The sequence below is a fragment of the Pristiophorus japonicus genome, chromosome 18 (genome assembly GCF_044704955.1).
Source record: "Pristiophorus japonicus isolate sPriJap1 chromosome 18, sPriJap1.hap1, whole genome shotgun sequence".
Classification (NCBI taxonomy): Eukaryota; Metazoa; Chordata; class Chondrichthyes; family Pristiophoridae; genus Pristiophorus; species Pristiophorus japonicus.
The window spans coordinates 98,305,736-98,331,915 of NC_091994.1; the positions used below are offsets into that span (position 1 = coordinate 98,305,736).

Consider the following 26,180-nt stretch of genomic DNA (forward strand, 5'->3'; position numbering starts at 1 on the left):
TATCTGGAGTTTGTCAGTAAGAGGGTAAAGAATTCCATGGTCAAACTAAGTGTGTAACAGTGTGAACCACTGAAGCCTGAGATCAGGAGAACAGGAGGTCAGAGCCTGAAGTTGGGGCATAATGGGAAGAGAACTGAGCAGGACACAGATTTGGGGCTGGGATGGGGATTTACTTGGAGTCTGGATCCAGATTTGTACATGAGGCTGATGCAGCTGGCAGCAGGCCAGGTGACCAACAGATGCAGAATCTTGCATAATACCCTCACCTCCGAGTCAGGAAGGCTTGTGGGTTCAAGTCCCAATTCCAGGGACTTGAACACAAAAATTTAAGCTGACACTCCAGGGAGTACTGCACTTTCAGATGAGATGTTAAACTGAGATCCCGTCTGCTCTCTCAGTTGGAGGTAAAAGTTCCCATGGGCAGGGGAGTTATTTCCAGTGTCCTGGCGCATGTTTATCCCTCAACCAACATCACTAAAACAGATTATCTGGTCATTATCACATTGCAGTTTGTGGGATCTGGCTGTACGCAAATTGGCTGCCGCGTTTCCCACATAACAACAGTGACCACACTTCAAAAAGTACTTCATTGGCTGTAAAGCGCTTTGGAACGTCTGGTGGTCGTGAAAGGCACTACATAAATCCAAGTCTTTCTTTTTTCTTTTTACTGAGACCAATTAAAGCTTAGTACATGGCTTCCTTGTAGGGTTGCCAATTCTGGTTGGACATATTCCTGGAGGATTTTAATCACATGACCTCCAACCTCCCAGCCCAGTCAAACAGACTTTATCCCTGTTATGTCCTTACACTCTACTGCAAATCAACACGAGGCACATACTGGAGACAAGGTCATTCTGTGACCTGTACCTTTATTCACAGGACCAAGGAGTGCTGACCCTGCGTAGGACCTCCCTTTATATACCTGGATGACCAGGTGAGGAGTGTCTCCCACAAGTTCACCCCCTGTGGTCAAGGTGTGCATTTCTTAGGTGTATACAGTGTACAGTGTTGTTACATGAAGGTTAGTTACATGAAGATTACATACATGACATCACCTCCCCCCCAACGTCTTTGGGTCAAAGATTGAGTCTGTCAGGCGGTCGATGCTCTCTCGTGGAGCGCTGCAGTTGGGGTTCTGGTTGTTGAGCCATGGCATGCGTCTTTGTCACCTGTGGTGATTCTGGCTCGTCCAGGCTGACCGCAGGGACTGTGCATACTGCTGACGGTTCTTGTTGCTCGTTCTCTGGCAGTGGTGTGGGCAGCATCTCATGATGTTCCTCAGGTTCCTCAGTGTCCATGCTGAATCTTTTTTTTACTTGGTCCAGATGCTTGCGGCGTTTTTGTCCATTGTTAAGTCTGACCACTATGACCCTATTCCCCTCTTTACCAATTACAGTACCCTCAAGCCACTTGGGCCCCAAATCGTGATTAAGAACAAATACAGGGTCATCGATTTCTATACATCTCCCCTTTGAGTTACGGTCATGGCACTCATTTTGGGACTGGCACTTGCCCTTAACAATGTCTGACAGGACAGGAGGAATGAGAGACAGCCGAGTCTACGTTTCATGAGTAGTTCCACTGGCGGGACTCCCGTGAGCGAATGCGGTCGGGACCTGTAGGCCAGCAAGAGGGGCGATAGGCGGCATTGAAGGGAGGGTCCTTGAATCCGGAGCATGCCCTGTTTTATGATTATGACCGCACGTTCCACCTGGCCATTGGAAGCCGGCTTGAACGGTGCTGTCCTGACATGTTTGATGCCATTACCCGACATGAATTCCCGGAATTCATAGCTAGTGAAGCATGGGCCGTTGTCGCTAACCAGGATGTCTGGCAAGTCGTGGGTTGCAAAGACCGCACGCAGACTCTCCACGGTGGTGGATGTCGTGCATGAATTCAATATGATGCACTCGATCCATTTCGAGTATGCATCAACAACAATGAGGAACGGGCCCGCGTAGTCTACGTGAATACGTGACCATGGCTTGGTGGGCCAGGGCCACGGGCTGAGTGGGGCCTCCCTGGGGGCATTACCCAGCTGGACACACGTCGTGCACCTGCGAACACAGTGTTCCAGGTCTGCATCAATTTCCGGCCACCATACATGTGACCGGGCAATGGCTTTCATTAGCACAATGCCTGGGTGCTCGCTGCGGAGTTCCCTGATGAATGCTTCCCTTCCCTTCTGGGTCATGACTACCTGGCTGCCCCATAGTAGGCAGTCGGCTTGGATGGAGAGTTCATCCATCCGTCTGTTAAACGGTCTGACCTCTTCAGGGCATGCTTCGTGTACGGGCGCCCAATCCCCAGTAAGGACACATTTCTTAATCAAGGATAGGAGGGGATCTCTGTTTGTCCAGGTTTTGATCTGGTAGGCTGTGATGGGGGAGCCTGCGCTGTCGAAAGCATCGACAGCCATGACCATCCGCTTCAGCGCTTTGCTCCACTGCCCCCTCAGTGGTGGCCAGCGGAAGCCTGCTGAGCGTGTCAACGCAATTTTCGTTGCCTGGCTGGTGCAATATGGTGTAGTCATACGCAGCCAGTGTGAGAGCCCATCGCTGTATGCGAGCTGACGCATTGGCATTGACAGCTTTGCTGTCGGACAACAGAGATGTTAACGGCTTGTGGTATGTTTCTAATTCGAACCTTCTGCCAAAATGGTACTGGTGCATCTTTTTCACCCCGTAGACACATGCGAGTGCTTCCTTTTCAACCATCCCATATCCCCTTTCTGCTTGGGAGAGCGACCTGGAAGCATAAGCCACAGGTTGGAGTTGGCTCTCATCATTACTCTGCTGCAACACGCACGCAACCCCATAGGATGATGCATCACATGTCAAAACCAATTTCTTATGGGGGTTCTACAGAGTCAACAGCTTGTTAGAACAAAGCAGGTTCCAAGCCCGTTCCTGACAGTCCCCCCAAAACCAATCGCAACCCTTACTCAGGAGCACATGTAGCGGCTCCAACAATGTGCTTAAGTTCGGCAGAAAGTTCCCGAAATAGTTCAATAGTCCCAGAAATGAACGCAACTCCGATGTGTTACCGGGCCTGGGCGCGTGACGGATCGCCTCAGTTTTGGATTCGGTAGGCCGGATCCCGTCTGCGGCAACCCTCCTGCCCAAAAACTCGACCTCTGGGGTCAAAAACACACACTTGGACTTCTTTAGTCGCAGGCCTACCCGGTCCAGTCGGTGTAGCACCTCCTCCAGGTTGTGGAGGTGTTCCTCGGTGTCTCGACCCATGATAAGGATGTCGTCCTGAAACACGATTGTTCCGGGGATGGATTTGAGCAGGCTTTCCATGTTCCTTTGAAAGATAGCGGCTGCTGAACGAATGCCAAATGGACACCTGTTGTAAACAAACAGCCCCTTGTGCGTGGTGATGGTGGTCAGTAGCTTGGATTCTTCGGCCAGTTCCCGTAGGCCGAAGTGAGGTCCAACTTGGTGAACAGCTTGCCGCCTGCCAGCGTGGCAAAAAGATCCTCCGCTCTTGGAAGCGGGTATTGGTCTTGTCGTGACACTCAGTTGATGGTGGCCTTGTAGTCGCCACAGATCCTGACCGAGCCATCCGTTTCTAGAACAGGGACGATGGGGCTTGCCCAGTCGCTGAATTCAACGGGCGAAATTATGCCCTCTCTTCGCAACCTGTCCAACTCACTCTCAATTTTCTCCCGCGTCACATACGGCACAGCTCTGGCTTTGTGGTGCACTGGTGTGGCATCCGGGGTGATGCTTATCACCACTTTGGTACCTTTGAAAGTACCGACACCAGGTTGAAATAGTGACTCAAATTTCTGTAGGACCTGTGAGCATGAACTTCGCTCCACAGATGAAATGGCGTGCACATCCCCCCATTTCCAGTTCATCTCGGCTAACCAGCTCCTCCCCAAAAGCGCGGAACCATTTCCCGGGACAATCCAGAGTGGCAGCTGGTTCTCTGATCCAGTATGTGTGACCACCAACATTGCATTGCCGAGCACTGGGATGATCTCTTTGGTGTACGTCCGTAATTGCGTGTCAACGCGTTCTAGTTTGGGTCTGCTAGCTCTGAGTGGCCATAGTTTCTCGAATTGTTGGACACGCATAAGTGACTGGCTGGCTCCTGTGTCCAGCTCCATGCGTACCGGGATGTCGTTTAACAGTACTTTCACCATCATAGGTGGCGTCTTTGTGTATGAGCTGTGAAAGTTTGCCACCTGAACCCGTTGAACTTCAGTATCCATTGCTGTGTCCCAAGCATAACCCTGCCTTGCAGACCCCTCTTGTGGTTCATCCGGTTCGTAAACCAGTCTCGCTGCGGGTTTCCTGCACATTCTGGCTAAATGTCCATTGAAGTTACAATTTCTGCAGATAAATTGGTGAAACCTGCAGGTTTTCGCAGCATGTCTGCCCCCACGCCTCCAGTATGAGCTGAGATTGTTGTGAACAAAAAAGCTGTTACCAGGCATTCCTCTCTGATTGTCTCTTTGATTACTCTTGAGCACTCTGTTAGTGGGTGTCAATGACCCCATCACGGGAAGTATTGTCCCTTGTGATAGTGTAATTGTCCATTTGACTTGCCATTGTCTCTGTTGAGGACCCCCCCTAGAGTCTGTTACTGCCTGGTTGGTGTCGAATTGCCCTTGCTTGCCTGTGGGGTTCTGAGTCGCGGTTACCATGTTAACCCCCTGCTCCATCGCCACGTTGGGAGCAGAGTTACGCGCGTATATGATCTTGGTTTCCTCCTCCCCCGCCATGAAGGTTTGAGCCATCAATGCCGCTGCTTCCAAGGTCAAGTCCTTGGTCTCAATTAGCTTCCTAAAAATCCCGGCATGACCAATGCCCTCAATGAAGAAATCCCTTCTGCAGGCGTCTGTGAACTTACAGAGTCTGCCCTTCCCGATGTCGGTATGTACAGAAACGGTGTCGGGCCATGTGTATACTGCTCGATGGTTTGAGGTGCTCACCGATCAGTTTGCTGAGCTCCTCAAAGGTCTTGTCCGCCGGCTTCTCGGGTGCGAGCAGGTCTTTCATCAGCGCATACATCTTAGGTCCACAGCTGGTCAGTAGATGCGCCCTTCGCTTGTCAGCCGCTGCCGCTCCCAGCCAGTCCTTCGTGACAAAGCTCCGCTGGAGCCTCGCAACGAAATCGTCCCAGTCCTCACTAACACAGTACCGTTCCTCTGTGCTACCGGTGGCCAATCTCGTGAGTCGTTGATTCCCGTTTCTCATCGCCAAATGTTGTCCTTACACTCTACTGCAAATTAACACGAGGCACATACTGGAGACACGGTCACTCTGTGATCTGTACCTTTATTCACAGGACCAAGGAGTGCTGACCCTGCGTGGGACCTCCCTTTATATACCTGGATGACCAGGTGAGGAGTGTCTCCCACAAGTTCACCCCCTGTGGTCAAGGTGTGCATTTCTTAGGTGTATACAGTGTACAGTGTTGTTACATGAAGGTTACAGTTACATGAAGATTACATACATGACAATCCCCATTTCCAATATTTTATAAATAATAAACAAAAGTGTTCGTAGAAAATGAACACATTTTTTTGTAAATGCCTCACTGATATTTCTCCTGAATTGCTTCCAGCAATGTCCCGCCGATTAATCTTTAATTCGTGGAAAATTCCTAAACCTGCACTAAAGTCTATAGTCAGCTGGCAGAAGGCAGTTCATCTGAGGTTGACAACAAGAACTATCATTCATTGAACGTAGCAAAACGTTAAAAATGACAGGACTCAATCACCACAGACAATGCCTGTTTATCTCCCCTTCCAATATGCTCAGTGGATGCAGAGAGTCATTGCCAGCAGTATGACCAGAGTCCATTGTGGCCTATAGGTGGCGCCAACACTTGGAGGACCAGCTCCTGGGAGATTCCTGCGGGGACCATCTTGTCTCTGGCGTTGGTTGGGGGAGTTGGACCTGTGCAAACTCCGAATCGTGATTGGTGGGTTTTCCCTAGCAACGGCGCCGGTGGCCTGACCAATGGCTGGCGGCGTTATTGGTGGCGGGGCCGCGATGCCATGGAGGAGCGGGCGGCTTGTGGTGGCTATGTCGGGGAGGTGAAGCAGCAGCTGCGGGACGGTGAGGACCTGCAATGGGAGACCAACCCGAGGGGCCTCGCCGCCGGAACATTAAAGGCGCAGTGTCTACCGGAGGAAACATTTGGCCACGGCCCCTGGTCACCACCAGTTGTCCATCGCGGCTCGCGCTGTCACTGGTTTAAAAAACAGATTCTACCGTTAACCCCAATCTTAACCATGAACTCTAACCCCGTACCCTAACATCTAACAATAACTACTAACCCTAAACAATAATCCTATACTTTAACCCTCATCCTAAATTCTAACTACTCATCCTAACCCTAACCTTAACCCTCTACCTGAATCACTAACTCTTATCCTAAAGTCTAACACAAATCACTTACCCAACCCCACAAACCCTAAACAAAAACTCTAATCTTATACCTTAACCCTAATCCTAACCCTAACCTCAACCCCCATACACTAACCCTAATCCTAAACACTAACCCTTAAACACTAACCCTGATGCCATGGCTATTACTCATTCAAGTCCAGACTGTAAATGTTGATGGGCTATTGTACCTTGGAGGGCATCACTGCTGAACCTGATTCTCCACTCCCCTGATCACCCCCCACCCCCCCCCTCTCATTTTCCAGCAGGAGTCAGTGGATGGTGATCTCTGGTTAATTTTTCTGTTCCTAACTGAGGAATGCTGATGCCCATATTAGTGCCCAACTGAGGTCAGCATAGGCTGTGGGAATGGGGCCTGGATGTTTTATTTACCCGCGTAGCCAGTGAGGTGTGGTGTCTTTTCCTGGTTTTAAAGGGAGAAGACAAACTTGCATTTATATTGCACTTTATCACACCGTCAAAACCCCCCAAAAACACTTTGCATTCAAAATGCAGTCATTTCTGTTATGTAGGCAAATGCAGTGGCCAATGTGCACAGCAAGATCCCACAAACCGTGAATGAGTTGAACAAACTGTTGATACGGTTTTTGGTGTTTGTTGATGGAGAAATATTGACCAGAGTGGGTGGGGGACTCACTGGCTTTACCAATAGCCCCATGAGCCATCTTGCACCACCTGAGCAGGCAGGCTCAGTTTAATGCCTCGCCTGAGAGACAGCAGGTGAAATTGAATTCAGTAGATCTGGTAAATTTGTGGGCTGACCCCTGAAGAAATGACCATGAATTGGAGTGTTAGAAATTGACATTGTTCCCTCTTTTAATGAATGAGGAATCTCTGAAGTGGCCTAACTGCCTCACTCAATGGTAAAAACAATCACAAGAACAAGGCCCATGTCACAACAACTGGGATGGGCAATAAAAGTGGTTTGCCATTCCCAGCATTAACGACATCTCAACAACAAATTAAAAACTCCACGCTCAAACAAATCTCTGTAAAGAAACAATTACTGCTCGCCTCATTCTCTTAGTTAAATAGGTGATCTTCACACAAATCAAATTAACAAAAGTGCCCCCTTTTTAAAGAGGCACACACAAACTTCAAATGATAATTTAAACAAATGGAAACTTATAAAATCAAAATGTTGTTCCCCGTGTCGACTATGAACTCCGGTGCTCACAGGTCGCGGAAGGCCTCGGGCGTACCGGTGTACACTGCATGCTCCCTCTCCAGGAACACCTGGCTGTGGAAGAGACAGAGGCAGTCGGAACGAACAGCCCCCTCAACTGTGTGCTGCTAGGACCTGTTAATGGCCAGCTTGGCCAAGCCCGGGAGCAGTGGCGGTTCTTCGACTTGCCAGTTCCCCTCTGCACCAGATGGCCAAAGATCAGGAATGTGGGACTGAAGTGCAGCGAGAAATTGAGGAGCTGCCCATTCAAATGGTGGAACAGGGGCTGCAGCCTCTATCATTTTCTAAGCTTCTATTGAATCTCCTCTTTGCCACCTTTGCCCAGTGGCAGTAGGTCCTGGTATCTCAGATCTCTTCTCATAACTAAAGCTTCACATCCCTGGTGTCATCCAGCTATCTTTATGCTGTATACTTCTAAATTTGTAAGATCCAGAAATTGCTTGTAAATTTCAAGCCTCACTTCAGAATAAAATGCTTTCTTTAAGATTGTTTTGCATCTGTAATAAAGTTTGATGGATGCATATGGGCGCAAGATGTGTGAGTTTACACGCCGAGCTCCATGCTTTGTAACCAGACATTTGATTTTCTATTTTTCCAGGGTTTGGTCTGTACGTTTATCCAAACAGCTTTTTTCGTTATGAGGGAGAATGGAAAAGTGGGAAAAAACATGGTAAGTTATCCAGGTGTTGCTTGCTGAGGTATAAAACATTCCAGTCTCAATAGCCTCTTTCTTTATGTGCTGTAAAAGAAAGAACTTGTGTTTATGTAGCACTTTTCCTGACCTCAGGATGTCCCAAAGCACTTTACAGCCAATGAAGTACTTTTGAAGTGTAGTCACTGTTGTAATCTTGCAGCCAATTTGCACACAGCAACATCCCACAAACAGCAATGTGATAATCTGTTTTATTGATGTTGATTGAGGGATAGATATCGGCCAGGACACCAAGGAGAACTCCTCTGCTCTTCTTCAAAATAGTGCCGTGGGATTTTTTATGTCCACCTGAGATATTGGCTCAGAAATCCCAGCCTCCCCGGGTACCGAGTGTGTACGGACCCGGGAAGGCATCGCAAAAGGCCGGTTTTCAATGCACAATGTGCCTGCGCTGAAAGCCGGCTTTTCCGATCTGGAGCTTGACAGATCCTCCGCATCTCGGGAGCGAGGATATTTGCAAGGGCAAGATTGCAGGATTTAACCATATCTTGCCCAGCAGAGCCAACTGTTACAGGCGTAAGAGTTTTAAAACATACAAAAAACATCATAAAATCAAATTTAAAAAGCACATTTTATTGTTAAAAACCCTCCCCATTACAGTAAGTTTATTTTAAACCATAATTGAAAAAACTTTTTTTTAAATCGGGAAAATATATATTTTTTTATAAGACATAAATAACTTTAATTTAAATTAATGTTAAATATGTGGTGTATTTTTTCAATTTTTTTATTAGTGTTCTGGGGGGGGGGTTTCTCAATCATAATGGGAACTCCAACTTACAGAGTTCCCATTATTATGAATGAGAAAATACTTTACTTGGATGAGCTGCCCAGAGCCATGACACTGCAGCTCCAGCCCTGTGGACGTCCTGACGTGCACGCGCACCGACGCGTAGTGAGTGAAGGCCTCAGGACCGGGATCGCTCGTGGGCGCAGCAGGTTCTGGTAAGTGCGCATCTTTTTTCCCTTTTTTAGCCGATCGCCCGCGGGAAACAGCCGACCGGGATTTCTAGGCCAATGTCTCATTCGAAAGACAGCACCTCGGACAGTGCATTGCATTGGAGTGTCAGCCTAGATTTTGTGCTCATAGTCTCTGGAGTGGGATTTGGACCCACAACCTTCTGACTCAGAGGTGAGCGTGGTACACACTAAGCCACAGCTGCACACGATAGGGCTGACTTTCTGTGACTGTCACGACATGTCCCTGGGATACAATCTTTATCTCATGTTTCATTCTTCTTGAGTAAAGTCAATCTCCAAACAAGCCATTTTAGAGAGCAAAGCAGGTCTGTTTTGTCATTGCTTGCCGCCCATATTTTGTGATTTGTAAACAGGTCACACAGTTCAAATTTCAACTCTCCGGTTCCGTCAGACATGAAAGGCTGTAATTTATTTTATTTTTGTCTACACTAGGTAATGGGAAATTACTAATGAAGGATGGCAGTTACTACGCGGGGGAGTTTGTGAACGGAGAAATAGAAGGGAATGGTGTTCGGTACTGGGCCGCCTCAGGTACGAGAACTCCTTACACTGCTTACACTGTTGGAATAACCTCTTACAGAGGAGCTTAAAAGCACATCATCATTTAGAAAAATAGAACCAACGGAGCAGGAGCTGAGAGAGAGTGACCAAGTGAACGAACTGTGTGTCTTTCAATGATGTCACAACACAAAGGATTAAACATTTTGGTACATTATTATATTTTGAGTTTATAAACAATTGGAAAATATTATTTGTCTTTGTTTCCTGAACGGACTTTGTGGCCTGTAATTTATTTCTTTGTGTCTATATTTTTTGGGCTGTTCTCAGACAGTTCCAGCAGTTCCTATTATCCCCGTACATTGTGTACGGTCAATTGGTATTAGAATGGCTGGAGTTTCAAACTCGCCTGGTGCTTCAGTTGATCAACAATAACGTGCATTTATATAGTGCCTTTAATGTAGTTAACTGTCCCAAGGTGCTTTACAGGAGAGTAATCAGCCAAAATTTGACACCAAGCCACATAAGGAGATATCAGGAAAGGTGACCAAAAGGTTAGTCAGTGGTAGGTTTTAAGGAGAGTCTTAAAAGGAGGAGAGAGAGAGAGGCAGAGAAGTTTAGGGAGGGAATTCCAGAGCTTAGGGCCTAGGCAGCTGAAGGCTGATTAAAATTGGGGATGCGCAAGAAGTCAGAATTGGGAGGAGCGCACCCCCCTTGGAGGGTTGTAGGGCTGGAGGAGGTTACAGAGATAGGGAAGACAAGAGGCCATGGAGGGATTTGAAAGCAAGGTTGAGAATTTCAAAATCGAGGTGTCGCCGGAGTAGGAGCCAATGTAGGTCAGCGCGCACAGGGGGATGGGTGAACGGGACTTGGTGTGAGTTAGGACACGGGCAGCGAGCACGGGTGATGGGTGAACGGGACTTGGTGTGAGTTAGGACACAGGCAGCGAGCACGGGTGATGGGTGAACGGGACTCGGTGTGAGTTAGGACACGGGCAGCGAGCACATGGGGATGGGTGAACGGGACTTGGTGTGAGTTAGGTCACGGACAGCGAGCACAGGGGTGATGGGTGAACGAGACTTGGTGTGAGTTAGGACACGGGCAGCGAGCACAGGGGTGATGGGTGAACGGGACTCGGTGTGAGTTAGGACACGGGCAGCGAGCACAGGTGTGATGGGTGAATGGGACTTGGTGTGAGTTAGGACACAGGCTGCAGAATTTTGGTCATGCTCAAGTTTAAGGGGGGTGCAAAGTGGGAGGCCGGCCAGGAGAGCGTTGGAATAGTTGAGTCTAGAGGTAACAAAGGCATGGAAATATGTTTTAGCAGCAGATGGGCTGAGGTAGGGGCAGAGACGGGCGATGTTACAGAGGTGGAAGTAGGCGGTTACTTTGCGCATCAGTGTGGATCACTGTCCAGTGGTCCTAGATGGAAAAATACCTGTGTGCGGATGTCGGGTGAGGACAGGATCGGGCTTCGCTGTGACGGCCGCCTTGGGCAAACAGCCTGCTTGTTAATCACTGTCTTGGCTCATACATAGACAGTGGAAGCTCGGTGAAGTACTGGAGGGCTGCTGGCCCCCTTAGAAAGAAAGAACCTGCAATTATATACAACACCTCGCACATAGAATGGCTGCTTACAGTGGTTCCAGAGGGCTTGCTACCCTTTGAAACAACTCCGAGCAAAAATACAGCACCTGGAGGAAGAGAAGGCGAGGAATTTAGAAATAAAAAAAGATGCTTTTACATTTTTAAAGGAAATGAGTATTGTGGACAGTTCACGCAGGGAGAGATCCACGGATATGGAGTGATGAAGTACCTTGATGGCAACCACTATGAAGGGGAGTTTCACTATGGTGCCCGAACAGGTGAATTAATGTTTTTTGTCTGATTTTGACTCCTGGCTTTGCAACCTCATGTTGTGTTGTCCTGTGGCGTCCGCTATAATTACAGAACTACAGGCTGACCCTCTGCTTGTCGCTGGCAGGATGTGTAACTTTACCTAATTCCTCTGTCTAGGATATGGAACACTGATTGATAAGGAGCGGCAGATATACCGAGGCTCCTTCCACAACCATAAGAAACACGGAGAAGGAGAGATATACTATAAGTAAGTGAAGGCCAGTGCAAAGAGTTCCTCGTTGCCCCACTCAAATCCTCCAGGTTAGCAAGGGAGTACTTGTGAATACACAGAATGAGCGCCGATGAGATACACACAGCTTTTTCCAGCTACATAAGGTCATTTTGTTTCTCTGATTTCCACCAAGTTATTACCTTCTCTTCTTTCATCCCCCCAATTTTAAAAGACCCAAAATATTACATACATAATTTACATAGAATTTACAGCGCAGAAATAGGCCATTTGGCCTAATTGGTCCATGCCAGTGTTAATGCGCCACACAAGCCTCCTCACACCCTACAGCAAAGGCTATGGGCCCCAGCAACATCCCGGCTGTCATGCTGAAGACTTGTGCTCCAGAACTAGTCGCACCTCTAGCCAACATGTTTCAGTACAGCTACGACATCTGGCATTGGAAAACTGCCCAGGTACGTCCTGTCCACAAAAAGCAGGACAAATCCAATTTGGCCAATTACCACCCCATCAGTCTACTCTCGATCATCAGCAAAGTGATGGAAGGTGTCGTCGACAGTGCTATCAAGCGGCACTTACCAATAACCTGCTCACCCATGCTCAGTTTGGGTTCTGCCAGAATCACTCGGCTCCAGACCTCATTACAGATTTGGTCCAAACATGGACAAAAGAGTTGAATTCCAGAGGTGAGGTGAGAGTGACAGCAAGGCAGCATTTGACCGAGTGTGCCATCAAGGAGGCCAGGTAAAATTGAAGTCAATGGGAATTGGGGAGAAAACTCTCAACTGGCTGGAGTAGCACAAAGGTTGTTGGAGGTTAATCATCTCAGCCCCAGAACATCGCTGTGGAAGTAACTCAGGGTAGTATCCATCTTCAGCTGCTTCATCAATGACCTTCCCTGCATCGTAAGGTCAGAAGTGGGGATGTTCACTGCTAACTGCACAGTGTTCAGTGCCATTCGTAACTCCTCAGATAATGAAGCAGTCCATGCCCGCATGCAGCAAGACCTGGACGACATTCAGACTTGGGCTGATAAGTGGCAAGTAACATTCGCACCACACAAGTGCCAGGCAATGACCATCTCCAACAAGCGAGAGTCTAACCACTGCCCCTTGATATTCAACGGCATTACCATCAACATCCTGGGGGTCACCATTGACCAGAAACTTAACTGGACCAGCCACATAAATACTGTGGCAACAAAAGCAAGTTAGAGGCTGGGTATTCTGCAGAGAGTGTCTCACCTCCTGACTCCCAAAAGCCTTTCCACCATCTACAAGGCACAAGGCAGAAGTCAGGAGTGTGATGGAATACTCTCCACTTGCCTGGATGAGTGCAGCTCCAACAACACTCAAGAAGCTCGACACCATCCAGGACGAAGTAGCCTGCTTGATTGGCACCTGATCCACCACCTTAAACATTCACTCCCTCCATCACCAGCGTACCATGGTTGCAGTGTGTACCATCTACAAGATGCACTGCAGCAACTCGCCAAGGCTTCTTTGACAGCACCTCCCAAACCCACGACCTCTACCACCTAGAAGGACAAGGGCAGCAGGCGCATGGAAACACCACCACCTCCAAATTCCTCTCCAAGTCACATCGCCGTTCCTTCATCGTCGCCGGGTAAAAATCCTGGAACTCCCTCCCTAACAGCACTATGGGAGTACCTTCACCATACGGACTGCAGCGGTTCAAGAAGGCGGCTCACCACCACCTTCTCAAGGGCAATTAGGGATGGGCAATAAATGCTGGCCTTGCCAGCAATGCCCACATCCCAGGTGCGAATTAAAAAAAAAACTTTATCTCACCCTATCAAAATATCCTCCTAGCCAGAAAAACTCCCGGGTAGCCCTTTTAACAGTAAGTACCAAAAGTGCAGTGCCCTGAATATAGTGAATGGGAGGGAGGAGTGTGATCACTGCTTTTGAGGCGAAATTACCCCCTCCATTTCTCTTCTTTACCCTCCCCCCCCCCCCCCCCCCCTCGGTACTCTGCGCTCGTAACTCAATTAAACCTGAATCATGGCATGATGGTACCAGAGCGTGGGGCGTAGCTCAGCTGGGACAACGTGCCTTCAGAAGAGGACAGGAGGGGACTAAACTGTCAGAGGATATTGTTTAGAAACATGGCCCCTGCTCTTGTTTTATACACAACACACAGTGCAGGGCAGTGAACCCTGCAAATGATGAACTTTAAAAAAAAAACAATTAATGAGGAAAAAGATCGCTTTGACAAGAACTAATGACTCCTGTACTGCTGGGTTAGAAAGTCTTTGTTGCTCCATCGATACAAATTCCATTCTGTCAAATCTCAAGTGGATTTCTTTGTGAAGGATTTCATTAATATGCCTGCTCGCAGTTACTCATCCACACATGGTCATGTTTTAATGACCTAGTGCCCTTGCTTCATGGTGGTGCCTTGCTCAGAAGCATCGACTGTCTTCTCTCAAGCATTTTTCCCCTACCTTTAATGTATCCACTGTGTTTTCATTGGTATTGATTTGTCTGACTCTCCCTGTGTTTAAACAGTAAAGTTCAGTCGCTGGTCTGTGCTGAGTTGGCTGACCTTCGCCTGGGTTGGAGGCAGGGGAATAGTACAACCGGCCCTAGGGCTAGGGAGATGTAAATCAGCCAGGATCCCTGCTCCTGCTCGTTCTCCAGTGACCCCTGCTGGAAACTGCGTGTTTGTGGCTGTTGGGTGCGGAAGCCAACAGGCTCAGCTGAGATAGTCTCCGCAGTTAAATCAGTTGCCAATCACTCACTGGCTCGGTTTTGCATGCAATGAGCGGCCGCCGTGTTGAGGTACAAGTGCACGCCTGGCAAGAACGGGCATCTTCAGGAGAGAAGGAAATAAAGTCGAGGGGTGGGGGGGGGAGCAATAAAATGCAGGTGACATTGAGAGAGGACCAGATTCAAAGAAAAATGATTGAACTTGGTGCTGCCTGTAGCTGCTTTTATAATGTGCTAGGGCTGTAGCTAGTGAAACTCCTCACGCTGCCATTTAACCAAGGGCTTCCGTACAATTATTCCAGTGCCATATAAAAGGCTCCCTGCTTTACTATTTTATTTTTTCCTCATTCTATCCTGAAGATACTGATTCCACCCTGGGGTACTGAGTAATACTGGGGTACAGTTCCGCAGGCACTGAGTAATGCTGGGGTACAGTCCTACAGTATCTTACCCAGACGGCCTTTCTTTGTGTGTTTTGGCAGGCTGTTCAGCTAGTCTTGAACTGGATAGTCAAGTTTTCAGTGGGCGTCTGGAAATTCCGAAAATGTAAATCTGCTGCCAAAAGCCTTTTTGTTTAAATAGAAGTCTATTTTAGTCGAGATGTGAGAACATTAATTTATTGTTGTGTTATTAAAGTTTTCAATAAACCTCTTCATTAGCAAAGCATTATCCTACGCCTTCCCCTACCCTTTCCTCTACCCCTGTCCAGTTTTGATCTTGGCTAAATGTGTCTGGCCAGTGTTTGACCCTGGTAAACCACAGCGGAGGCTGGTCATGACCACACCTTATGTCCACACACCTGCACTTTCCAGCAGAGCACTGGATAGTGTTTAAGAGCGGAAACCATGGCCGATTTTCCACTCACTCATTTTTCCTAACACAGAGGCACCAAGGCCAATTGTTGGATCCTCTGCTTCATGCCACTGAGATTGACGGACTTAGCACAGACTGGGGATCAAACTAGGACGTCTCTACTCTGTTTGACACCGTGCTACAATGAGCAGTGCCTTTACCTAATTAGCTGTCAGAGGAGCTGCCAAGATCGCTTTTACACACCAATGGCTTGGAGTAAATAACATGGCAATATATTTGTCTCAGACTACTCATGGTTTCTAAAGTCTTGGGGAGAAGGGGTACTCTCTGAGCCACAGTCTTCTCATTAGTTAACTGTAATGCTGCTGCTATGACCAGCCAATGGGAGCTGTGTGTATGTCCAGCACAGGAACATAAAGTTAATCGAAGCGTACAGCAGTGTAAAGTAGTAAGCAATGCAAATATGTCAGTATAGCTCCACAGAGTCAGGTCCTGACGTGACTCGAGTAGAATTGTGTGAGACACTCCTGAAGGAGCCAGGCTCAACCCACTTGGGCTTTGTACCACATTGAGTGTAACTTCAGTGCAGGGTAAAGGCAGACTGGGGGAGTGGAATTGTCAATGAAGTATCAGTGGTCATCCTCTCGCCTCTGTGCTGGAAAGTTGTAAGTTCAAGCCCCACTTCTGTAACTGGAGCGTTTAATCTAGGCCAACACCTTAGTCAGTACTGAGTGAGTGCGGCCTTGTCGACGGTGCCGTCTTTTGGATGAGACGTTAAACCGAGGTCCCGTCTGCTTGAATGTAAACTATCACATGGTACTTTTTGCATAAGAGCAGCGGACGTTTTCTGGTGTTCCAGCCAACACTTATCCCTCAACTAACACTAGCAAGTCGCATTAACTGATCTTCATCTCATTGCTGTTTGTGGGACTGCACAAATTATCTCACGTGTCTGCCTATAAAACAACAGTGACTACAGTTCACAAGTAATTCATTAGTTGCTTTCTTTCATTCATTCTTGGGATATGGGTGTTGCTGGCAAGACCGGCATTTATTGCCCATCCCTAGTTGTCCTAGAGAAGGTGGTGGTGAGCCGCCGCCTTGAACTGTTGCAGTCCGTGTGGTGAAGGTGCTCCCCCAGTGCTCCAGGATTTTGACCCAGCGATAAGTCGGAATAATGTGTGATTTGGAGGGGAAATTTGAGATGGTGATGTTCCCATGCACCAGCTGCCCTTGTTCTGCTAGGTGGTGGAGGTCGTGGGTTTGGGAGCTGCAGTGCATCCCCTGTAGATAGTAGTGTGCCATTGGTGGAGGGAGTGAATTTTTAAGCAGTGAAGCACTTTGGGACACCCCAAGGACTTGAAGGTGCTATATAAATACAAGTTCTTTCTTCTCTTTTAATGCTTTTATTAGCTTATTTGGTGCATATTTAAATGTTTTGAGACTAATTTCAGCAGAATAAGTGTAGCCACAAAGGACAGTAAGGTGAAGCTGGGCAGCTGCCATCTTAGCTTTCGCTACTAAAGCTGTTGTTGGTGTAGTCTCGGCAATAAATTTGCAAACTAGTGACCCGTGACTATCCTCTGTTATAAAAAATTGTTTGTGAACATTTTATAAAAAGATCGTAAGAAAATACAATTTAAAGCAAAAAGTTTGCATCGGTGAGAAAGTTGTACCTGACAGCAAAGCATGGCTTGTGCGGTGCTTGTCGATTTAAGCGTGAAGTTGCGCCTGCTGCACTGGATCTTACGGTACTTCCTCTCTGTCTCGCTTCACTTCAGGAAACTCCAGCAGACGGTCTGGAGCCTGCAGTGAGCAGATTTATTTATTTTTCTGCAATTTAAGCATACCAACAACAGCAACAGCAGAAAACTTTCCAATAGTAAGTTGGCAGCGTTGCAGCTTCAGCTGAATTGATGGCCTCTGTCCTGTGCCTGCCCCTAATACTTAGCCAGCATTTTCTATGCCTTTTCTTATTTTTCTAAAAGTTGCTGACTCATGCTGTGGTGCGGTTCCAGGGGCACTGCAAGCCTCTGGTGCCTTGCCCAAGGAGCCATTCTTTATGTGCGAGCACAAACAAAGAGTGTTGGCTGGCTATTCTACCATGGGGGGAATTGCAACAAAGCCCAATTTCCTCCCTACCCAATGCGCCCTTTTCAGCGGGGGTCACGACACAATGATCAGGGGCAGCAGATATTCCTCTTCTCCCCCATGCCCCCCTCCGCCCCACCAGCCCAGGTTTTCTAAGGTCAATTCTAGCGCCCCACCACTGCAACCCTTGAGGTCAGCTAAACTCAGCACCAACAAGAAATAGAACCTCCTGGGCTGTACGGCTCAGTGCTAGACTGGTTGGTGAGCTTGCCCGTGGGTGGGGGGGAGGCGGCGGAAGCAAGCTGAGCACTTTTTAAAATTAAATGTTTTAAGATGAATCATTTATGAATTTATTGAAGAGAGAGAGAGAAAGCATAACTCCTATTTTTCTCTCTTGTTCAGGAACGGGGACCACTACCAGGGAAACTGGGTCCTGGACCGGCGACAGGGCCATGGCATGCTGCAGTGTGCAGATAGTTCCCTTTATGAGGTATTCCTATTTGCCAGTAGATGTCACTGTGAGCATGCTCTTCATCTCAAAGGCAACACATTGCAGCGTTTAACAGACTGCAAGTTTTCAGAAGCAGAAACTGAAACTTCTCGAGCTGCAGTTTCATTTCACAAAGGTCGAGGAATAACACCGATCAAAATGTTCCAAGGTTTTTCTTTACTTTCCTCCCCACACCTCGACTTTCCTCGCCTGATGACGCTGACACTTACCCGGTTACCTCTCCAACACTGGCGTCACCCTTGCCGTATCTCAACCAAGGGGCCATTCTTCATGTGAGAGCTTGTGCAGTGAGCATCAGCAGGCTGTTTGACCGTGGAGGGCAAGGCCGCTGACCCCAATCCGTGATCACCCAATGTTGCCACGTGCCGAGATGGCTCCACATAAAAGTTGAAATCAATGTTCCCGTTAATTCCTAATGTGTCTCACATTGCTGATACTATCTGATCTCGGTGTTCTAATTTAGGATTTGTCCACCCAAGAAGGGAACAGCCCATTTCAAACCTTCAAGCCCATCAAATTCAAATGGGGCAAATCAGAATAAATAGAACTGAGTTGCCTCGACTTCATCGGCCAGATTGCCAGGGTTGGATATGGCTCATGTGGCGTAGGTTGGACTTGTCGACTTTACCAGATGAGGCATCTGGACCAATAGTGACACTTGAACCTCAGTCCCATCTGAGATCAGCTAACTCAGCACAGATTAGGGATTGAGGGTGGCACCTTCCCATTCAGTACCATAGCACACGGTGCATTTACAGCACTAAGCTCTCAAGTTTAAGTGTTACGATTCTCTGCATTGAAGCATTTTCTAAAAAGGCAGAATGAAAGTACGAGCTTTGGAACTAAACCCCAAAGTCTTTCTCTTGGGAATAGAGCTCTATTTAAAATTTTAAATCCTTGAATGCATAATGTTTTTTCTTAATTCTGAGAAGCAGTGGGAGCCTCATGGGGCAGTGATGGAGGTTCACCCTGCTGTGGAGCGATAGATAGGGCCTCATACTGCTGTGGAGCGATAGTTGGGGTTCACCCTATGTGGGGCGATAAATGGGGTCCACCTGTGTGGGGCGATAGATGGGGCTCACCCTGCTGTGGAGCGATAGAGGGGGCTCACCCTGCTGTGGAGCGATAGATGGGGTTCACCCTGTGTGGAGCAATAGATGGGGTTCACCCGGTGTGGAGCGATAGATGGGGTTCACCCTGTGTGGAGCGATAGATGGGGTTCACCCTGTGTGGAGCGATAGATGGGGTTCACCCTGTTGGAGCGATAGATGGGGTTCACCCTGTTGGAGCAATAGATGGGGTTCACTCTGCTGTGGAGCGATAGAGAGGGCTCACCCAGTGTGGAGAGATAGATGGGGTTCACCCTGTGTGGAGCGATAGATGGGGTTCACCCTGTGTGGAGCAATAGATGGGGTTCAGCCTGCTGTGGAGCGATAGATGGGGTTCAGCCTGCTGTGGAGCGATAGAGGGGGCTCACCCTGCTGAGGAGCGATAGAGGGGGGTTCACCCTGCTGTGGAGTGATAGATGGGGTTCACCCTGTGTGGAGCGATAGATGGGGTTCACCCTGCTGTGGAGCGATAGAGGGGGGTTCAGCCTGCTGTGGAGTGATAGAGGGGGGTTCACCCTGCTGTGGAGTGATAGATGGGGTTCACCCTGCTGTGGAGTGATAGATGGGGTTCACTCTGCTGTGGAGTGATAGATGGGGTTCACCCTGCTGTGGAGTGATAGATGGGGTTCACTCTGCTGAGGAGCGATAGATGGGGTTCACCCTGCTGAGGAGCGATAGATGGCGTTCACCCTGCTGTGGAGTGATAGATGGGGTTCACCCTGCTGTGGAGCGATAGAGGGGGTTCACTCTGCTGAGGAGCGATAGAGGGGGCTCACCCTGTGTGGAGCAGTAGATGGGGTCCACCCTGCTGAGGAGCGGTAGATGGGGTTCACCCTGCTGTGGAATCTTTAATGGGGGTTTATGTGGAGCCCCTGTGGAGTAATGCTGCAGTGAAATCCCAATCCAGGCTGTGCCATTGAAGGAGAAATTCAGAGGGGGATTGTTGCAGGCTGCTTCAGCTGGGTTATAGGACCACTTTTACAAAGGCCTGTGAGCTGGTAGTCAGCCGTATCCTCTTAAGCTGAGGAATGGTTTGTGCCTTGAGGAAGGGAGATGGAAACAAAACATGAGACACATTAAAAAAAAAATAAAGTGCAGTCCGACATAAATAGCCTTCTATAAAAATGGTTTCCTTCTACCATTTTGTTCCCTTTCCTTTTTAACTCTGGTTATAAAACAGAATCAGAAATGTGCACAACTCCATCAAACGTCTCTTAAATGGCAGTGTTCTATGCTGGGGAACGGGGAGGGCCCAGCAAATAAAAATCTTGGCAGAAGGTAGAACTTTGGCACTTGAATGGTTAACTCCTGCAGGACAGTGGATGCCATTTGGCGTCATTGCCCACTGCAGGCTCCAGGCTCCAGTCTCCCCAGACGTCAGTCGTGCAGCTGTGTGGAGTGCGTGCAGGCAGAAACACGTTACCTCACCATGGCACTGTGTAATGAATGAATTAATTCAGATTCAGTGCCTGATAGCATCACTTTCCCATAGAATAATCACTTCTTTTTTCACACCATTCACTGGATCTGTTTTTACGTGTGTCTGTATATGTATTTGGCAATTTAGGTTAGATATACATTTTTTAAGTCTTCAAATAATCTGAGCTCCAGGAATCCCGATGCGCTGAAACCTGCCAAAAGTCACAACGCGAGGAGTAGAGGGGTAATAGACTCCAACTTTTGCTGAACAATTCCTTCTCTGCTATTCTGATATGGGCCTCCTGTACACCCTCCCCATGCCGACTCTCCATTCCACTATTGGCTGCAGACCCTTCAGCCACCTGGGCCCTACTCTCTGGAACTCGTTTCCCTAAACCCTGCCCTTTACTGCCTCTCTCTCACATTTTCAAAAGCCTTTGACCGTGCCTCGAGTCTCTTCCCCAGCTCCTCTTCATGCTCGGCATGAAACGCCTTGGGGCTTCTTGAATAAAGAGATAGAAAACTGTCTGTTTTCCCTTTAGCTTTGAGAGTAGAACTGTCTGCAGTCTGTAATTCTCTATGTCTCTCGTCACTGCCATTCATAAGAAAAGGTCGAGGAGGAGAAAAGACTATTGATGCCACTAACTTAACACTGGTACTCCACCTACCCCGCCCAGCACCCACCTCACCCACCCAGAACCCTCCTCCCCCACCCATCACCCACCCAGCATCCACCTTCCCCACCCAACACCCACCTCCGGCACCTGGCACCCACCTCCCCCACCCGGCACCCGCCTACCCCCCCTGCCCAACACCTACCTCCCCCTACAGCACCCGCCCAGCACCCACCTCCCCCTCCAGCACCCGCCCAGCACCCACCTCCCACTCCAGCACCCGCCCAGCACCCACCTCCCCCTCCAGCACCCGCCCAGCACCCACCTCCCCCTCCAGCACCCGCCCAGCACCCACCTCCCCCATCAGCACCCGGCCAGCACCCACCTCCCCCTCCAGCACCCACCTCCCCCTCCAGCACCTGCCCAGCACCCACTTCCCTCTCCAGCACCTGCCCAGCACCCACCTCCCCCTCCAGCACCCACCTCCCCCTCCAGCACCCGGCCAGCACCCACCTTCCCCTCCAGCACCCGCCCAGCACCCACCTCCCCCTCCAGCACCCGCCCAGCACCCACCTCCCCCTCCCCCAGCCAACTGGGCTCTGACTCCGGATTTACTCTGCAACTTCTTAGCACCAGTGTGAAACAAAACCACTTTGCAACAACCCTCCCATTAACCTGTAAATTCAGCCTGATAAGTATTTTTTCTCAAGTTTTTAGAGTTGCGAGGAGTCCCAAAGCTAGCAAGGCAAATTGGCCCTAATGGTTAAAGTATAAGAAGGGTAATTTTCTAACTTAGCATCGCTGGCAGGGAGCAGTGCCTGCTGAGAGCACATTAGAAATCCAGGTACACACAGCCGTGCCTGAATTCCCCATCTGTGGGTGATGCAATGCACAGTTGGAGCATTACCCCATCATCCTTAAAAGTCAAATGTCTCGGGGGGCAGAAGCAGCTTAACAATGTTATCTCTCGGCCAAACTGGCAAACTATCCCAACAATGTATTTGACCTGTCTCTGTAAGCCACAGAAGCAGAGAAGGTTACGGGGAGATTTGATAGAGATTTTCAAAGTTATGAAGGTTTTGGTAGAGTAGATAGGGAGAAACTGTTTCCAGTGGCAGGAGGGCCGGTAACCAGAGGACACAGATTCAAGATAATTGGCAAAAGATCCAAGATGAGGAACATTTTTTATGCAATGGGTTTTAATGATCTGAAAGGGTGGTGGAAGCAGCTATGGGGAAAGAGCTGGGGAGTGGGAGTAATTGGATGGTTCTTTCTCCCGTCTCCACATGGAGATTATCACCCCTCTCATCTAAGAATACTGAAGCCAATTGTAGCTCACTACCATTTCAGCTGAGACCCGCTAACTCAGAGAATGGACCAAACCTGCAACCTCCCTAGTCTGTATGGCTTAGTTTAAGAATGCAAACTTTGCTGCCCATATCCTAACACTCACCAAGTCCCAATCACCCATCCCAGTCCGGCAACGCCTCGATTTTAATCATAGTCATAGAAATTTACGGCACAGAAGGAGGCTATTTGGCCCATTATGTCTGTGCAGGCTGAAAAAGGACTATCCAGTCTAATCCCACTTTCCAGCGCTTGGTCTGTAGCCCTGTAGGTTGTGACACTTCAAATACATATCCAAGTACTTTTTAAATGCGATGAGGGTTTCCACCTCTATGACCCTTAATATTCTCATTCTCGTGTTCAAATTCCTCGATGGCCTTCCATGTAACCCACTCTAACCCTACAACCCTCCGGAAACAATGCACTCCTCCAATTCTGGCCTCTTACACATTGCTGATTTTCATCGCCCCACCATTGCTGGCTGTGCCTTCGGACGTCTTGGCCCTAAGCTCTGGAATTCCCTCCGTACACTTCTCCGTCTCTCTACCTCTCTCTCCTCCTTAAAACCTACCTCTTTGACCAAGCATTTGGTCACCTGTCCTAATAACTCTTTATGAGGCTCGGTTTCAAATTTTGTCTCATAATGTTCCTGTGAAGCGCCTTGCAATGTTGTACTATGTTAAAGGCACCATATAAATGCAAGTTTTTGTTAATTTTACGTGAATCATGTTGTAATCTTAAGGTTGACATAACCCAAAACAAATCTCAGAATCTACGATGGGAAATAGCAAAAGATACTGATTATAAACAGGCTTAAATCCCAACAATAAACCAAACTTGTTCTATGGAATATAATTTTTATCATTCGATTCCTCATTAAAAGAGTTTCCCCATTAGAATGCAGTTATTGTAGCTTGGTGCTTATGGTACTGGCCTAGCAACCCTGAGGCCGTGAGTGCAAATCCCACCACGGCCAGTAATGAAGGAGATCATTTGTGGGCTAGCAGCAGAAAATATATTACCATGGTAATATATCACCAGGGTGAGCAATGAATAGCGGCACCCACAAAGTTGTGTAATGTCTGAATGGATTAAGGAACAGACTTGGAGGAGTTACTGAGCCCGACAGTGCAAGAGAGCTGAACCAACATAAGTGGGACAAAGTCAATTAGACCGTGTGCTTCAATGGCTGTCATTTTGACTGTGTATGTGACTTTCAGCTCCTTCGCACTGCAATTCGCAGCAACTCCTCCCAGCCAGTTCCCTTGATAGTTTTGTCACTCATCACCACCAAAACAAAAACATTCCAAACAAATCAGCAGAAATAGATCCAAATAAGCAAAGAACCAGAGAATCCTAACCCTGTTCTTGTTTTAAAGCTCCCTACTTTAAGATGCTTTGCTTGTCTGTAGTGCTGACAGTGGGACTTTGGAAAATGCAAAGCACTTAACAAAACAATTCTGTAATAATCCAGCGACTGGGTAATGAATCATCGCTGAGTACTAGCGGCTGGGGCTGTGGAGTTTTGCGTGGGGAATTGCTATCCGCCTGTAAGGATGAATGTTTGGATTTGCTGCAAATACGTCTCTGTGTGTTGGTTGCCGAAGACTCGCGCAAACAGCACTTAATCATTTAGAAACTCTTGGCTGCACTATGACAAATATGTGAAGGTAATGCAAATTTATGCTGAGAGTTGGCCTTCAGTTTTTTAGCCGCAATTTCTGCTTCCTTCACGCCTCCCTCTGAAGGTCAGAGTGATGGGGATTGGCGTAAATCTCCTGTCATATCCTCTTCTGTGGAAATGTTGCTGTTATTCCCACCAATGGGGAGAAAGAGGAACGAGGGTGATGGTTTTAATATTTTAAACTGGCTTAAAAGCCAAACATTCCTTGCTTAATTCTTCCCTTCCCCCACTCCTCTCCCACCACCACCACCTCCAGAACGCTGATGTGCTGAGGCCCATTCCCACTCTCCTGGGATCTACAGGCTCAGGGCAGACAAATGATAGGAGCCATTGGTTGTGTCAGCTTGGCTCGGTTGGTCACACTCGGTGTAAGTCATTGGATGTGAAGCACTTTGTGACGTCCTGAGGATGTGACAGAAAGTGCTATAAAAATGCAAGTTCTTTCTGTCAAAACTTTGATGAAGCTGCTTATTGCTATAAATATCACTAGCTGATTTCAGTCGAGCAGCACTGCAGCTGGCCTGAGAATCCCTGGGTCAGGAAGAGGCAAGGTCTATTTTACCCCAATCACATGCCTGGATCCCAGCCTTAGAAGAACTGCCCCACTGCACCAGCGTGACATTTCCCTTCCCCACGCCTTACCACCTTTGACAGCTCCCCGAGGGAGATTGCCAATTTAGTACCAAGTTATGGGCAATGTATCGGTTGAGAGCCTGAAACTCAGTTCACTTAAGAATCTTAGAATTGGCTGAGAGAGGAGACATTCATCCCATCAATCAGCTGAATTCATCAGCCGATCACTCTAAGTTGGATTCAGACAGACAGTGTTAAAATAAGCATAGAAAGAGGACTGAGCAATCTTGTGAGTTAGCACACTATTGTAGGGTGGGAGGAGACTCATATGGAGCATAAACACTGGACTAGTTAAATAAGAACATGAGAAATAGGAGCAGGAGTAGGCCATTTGGCCCCTCGATCCTGCTCCGCCATTCAGTAAGATCATGGCTGATCTGATCATGGACTCAGCTCCACTTCCCTGCCTGCTCACCATAACCCTTCACTCCCTTATCGCTCAAAAATCTGTCTATCTCTGCCTTAAATATATTCAATGACCCAGGGGTCATTTATATTCAATTCTCTGGGGTAGAGAATTCCATAGATTTACAACCCTGTGAGAGAAGAAATTTCTCCTCATTTCAGTTTTAAATGGGCAGCCCCTTATTCTAAGACTATGGGCCCAATTTTCCCCAACCCCTTTTTTCGGCGCACTTACTTTAAATGCGCCGACTTTGCGTGCTGGAAAAAAAGGGCCCCATCCTGCCCGCTCTGCCGACTCTCCGGTGTCCCAGTGTGGCGCAGCTTGTGAAGTGGGGGGCGGAGCAACAGGCCAGCGCAGAAAGCACTGCCGGCAGCTGTGCGCATGCGCAGTGAAGTCTGCGCGCATGCTCCTGCCCTCCCAGTATGCCCTGCGAGCTGTGAGCAGGACCCGATGCAGCTCACACACCCAGAGGGCCACTTGGATGAGGAAATATGTAGCCTGGCACAAAGTGGAGAATATGTATTTTTAAATAAGATTGTTTTGTTCCTACGTGAGTGAGGGAAGGGGAGATAATTGAAAAAAAAACTACCTTTCAAAATTAAACATTCCCCAAACTGATGGTGCAGTGAGCTAGCACTGTGCCCTCCAGGCTCAGACCAATGGGTCGAGAGTATGTTCCCTTTTGCAGCCTGTGGGAGTCCTACATCAAATTACTGGATGATCACTCATCGGCCAGGGACCACACAGAAACTCATTTGATAATCCCATTAAGAGCAGGCGTAAGAATGGCTGGAAATGTTACACTGGTTAAGTGAGGAATTCTCTACTAAGACTGAGGTTAGATATGTAAGTAAGGCATGCACTGGGAACTTTGTTCTGCATCTAACCTCTACTGTGTCCAACCTGGGAATTCTCATTGCTAAC

General features: G+C 48.2%; 1 protein-coding gene across 6 annotated transcripts in view; it reads left to right on the forward strand.

The window, feature by feature from the left end:
- The first annotated feature begins 5,949 nt into the window (after positions 1 to 5,949).
- The window catches only part of LOC139228926 (MORN repeat-containing protein 1-like), a 308,947-nt gene continuing 288,716 nt past the window's right edge, over positions 5,950 to 26,180 (forward strand). For 3 of the 6 annotated variants that reach the window (XR_011587643.1, XM_070860453.1, XM_070860452.1), the window contains exons 1-6: positions 5,953 to 6,080; positions 8,216 to 8,287; positions 9,743 to 9,841; positions 11,563 to 11,673; positions 11,825 to 11,915; positions 17,936 to 18,023. Coding sequence is in view for 4 of the 6 variants with exons in the window: in XM_070860453.1 (XP_070716554.1) it covers positions 6,020 to 6,080; positions 8,216 to 8,287; positions 9,743 to 9,841; positions 11,563 to 11,673; positions 11,825 to 11,915; positions 17,936 to 18,023 (522 nt within the window). In the remaining 2 variants the exon portion in view is untranslated. Of the gene's footprint in view, positions 6,081 to 8,215; positions 8,288 to 9,742; positions 9,842 to 11,562; positions 11,674 to 11,824; positions 11,916 to 17,935; positions 18,024 to 26,180 lie in introns of all 6 variants that reach the window. The other 3 variants (XM_070860450.1, XR_011587642.1, XM_070860451.1) reach the window with 3 other exon arrangements.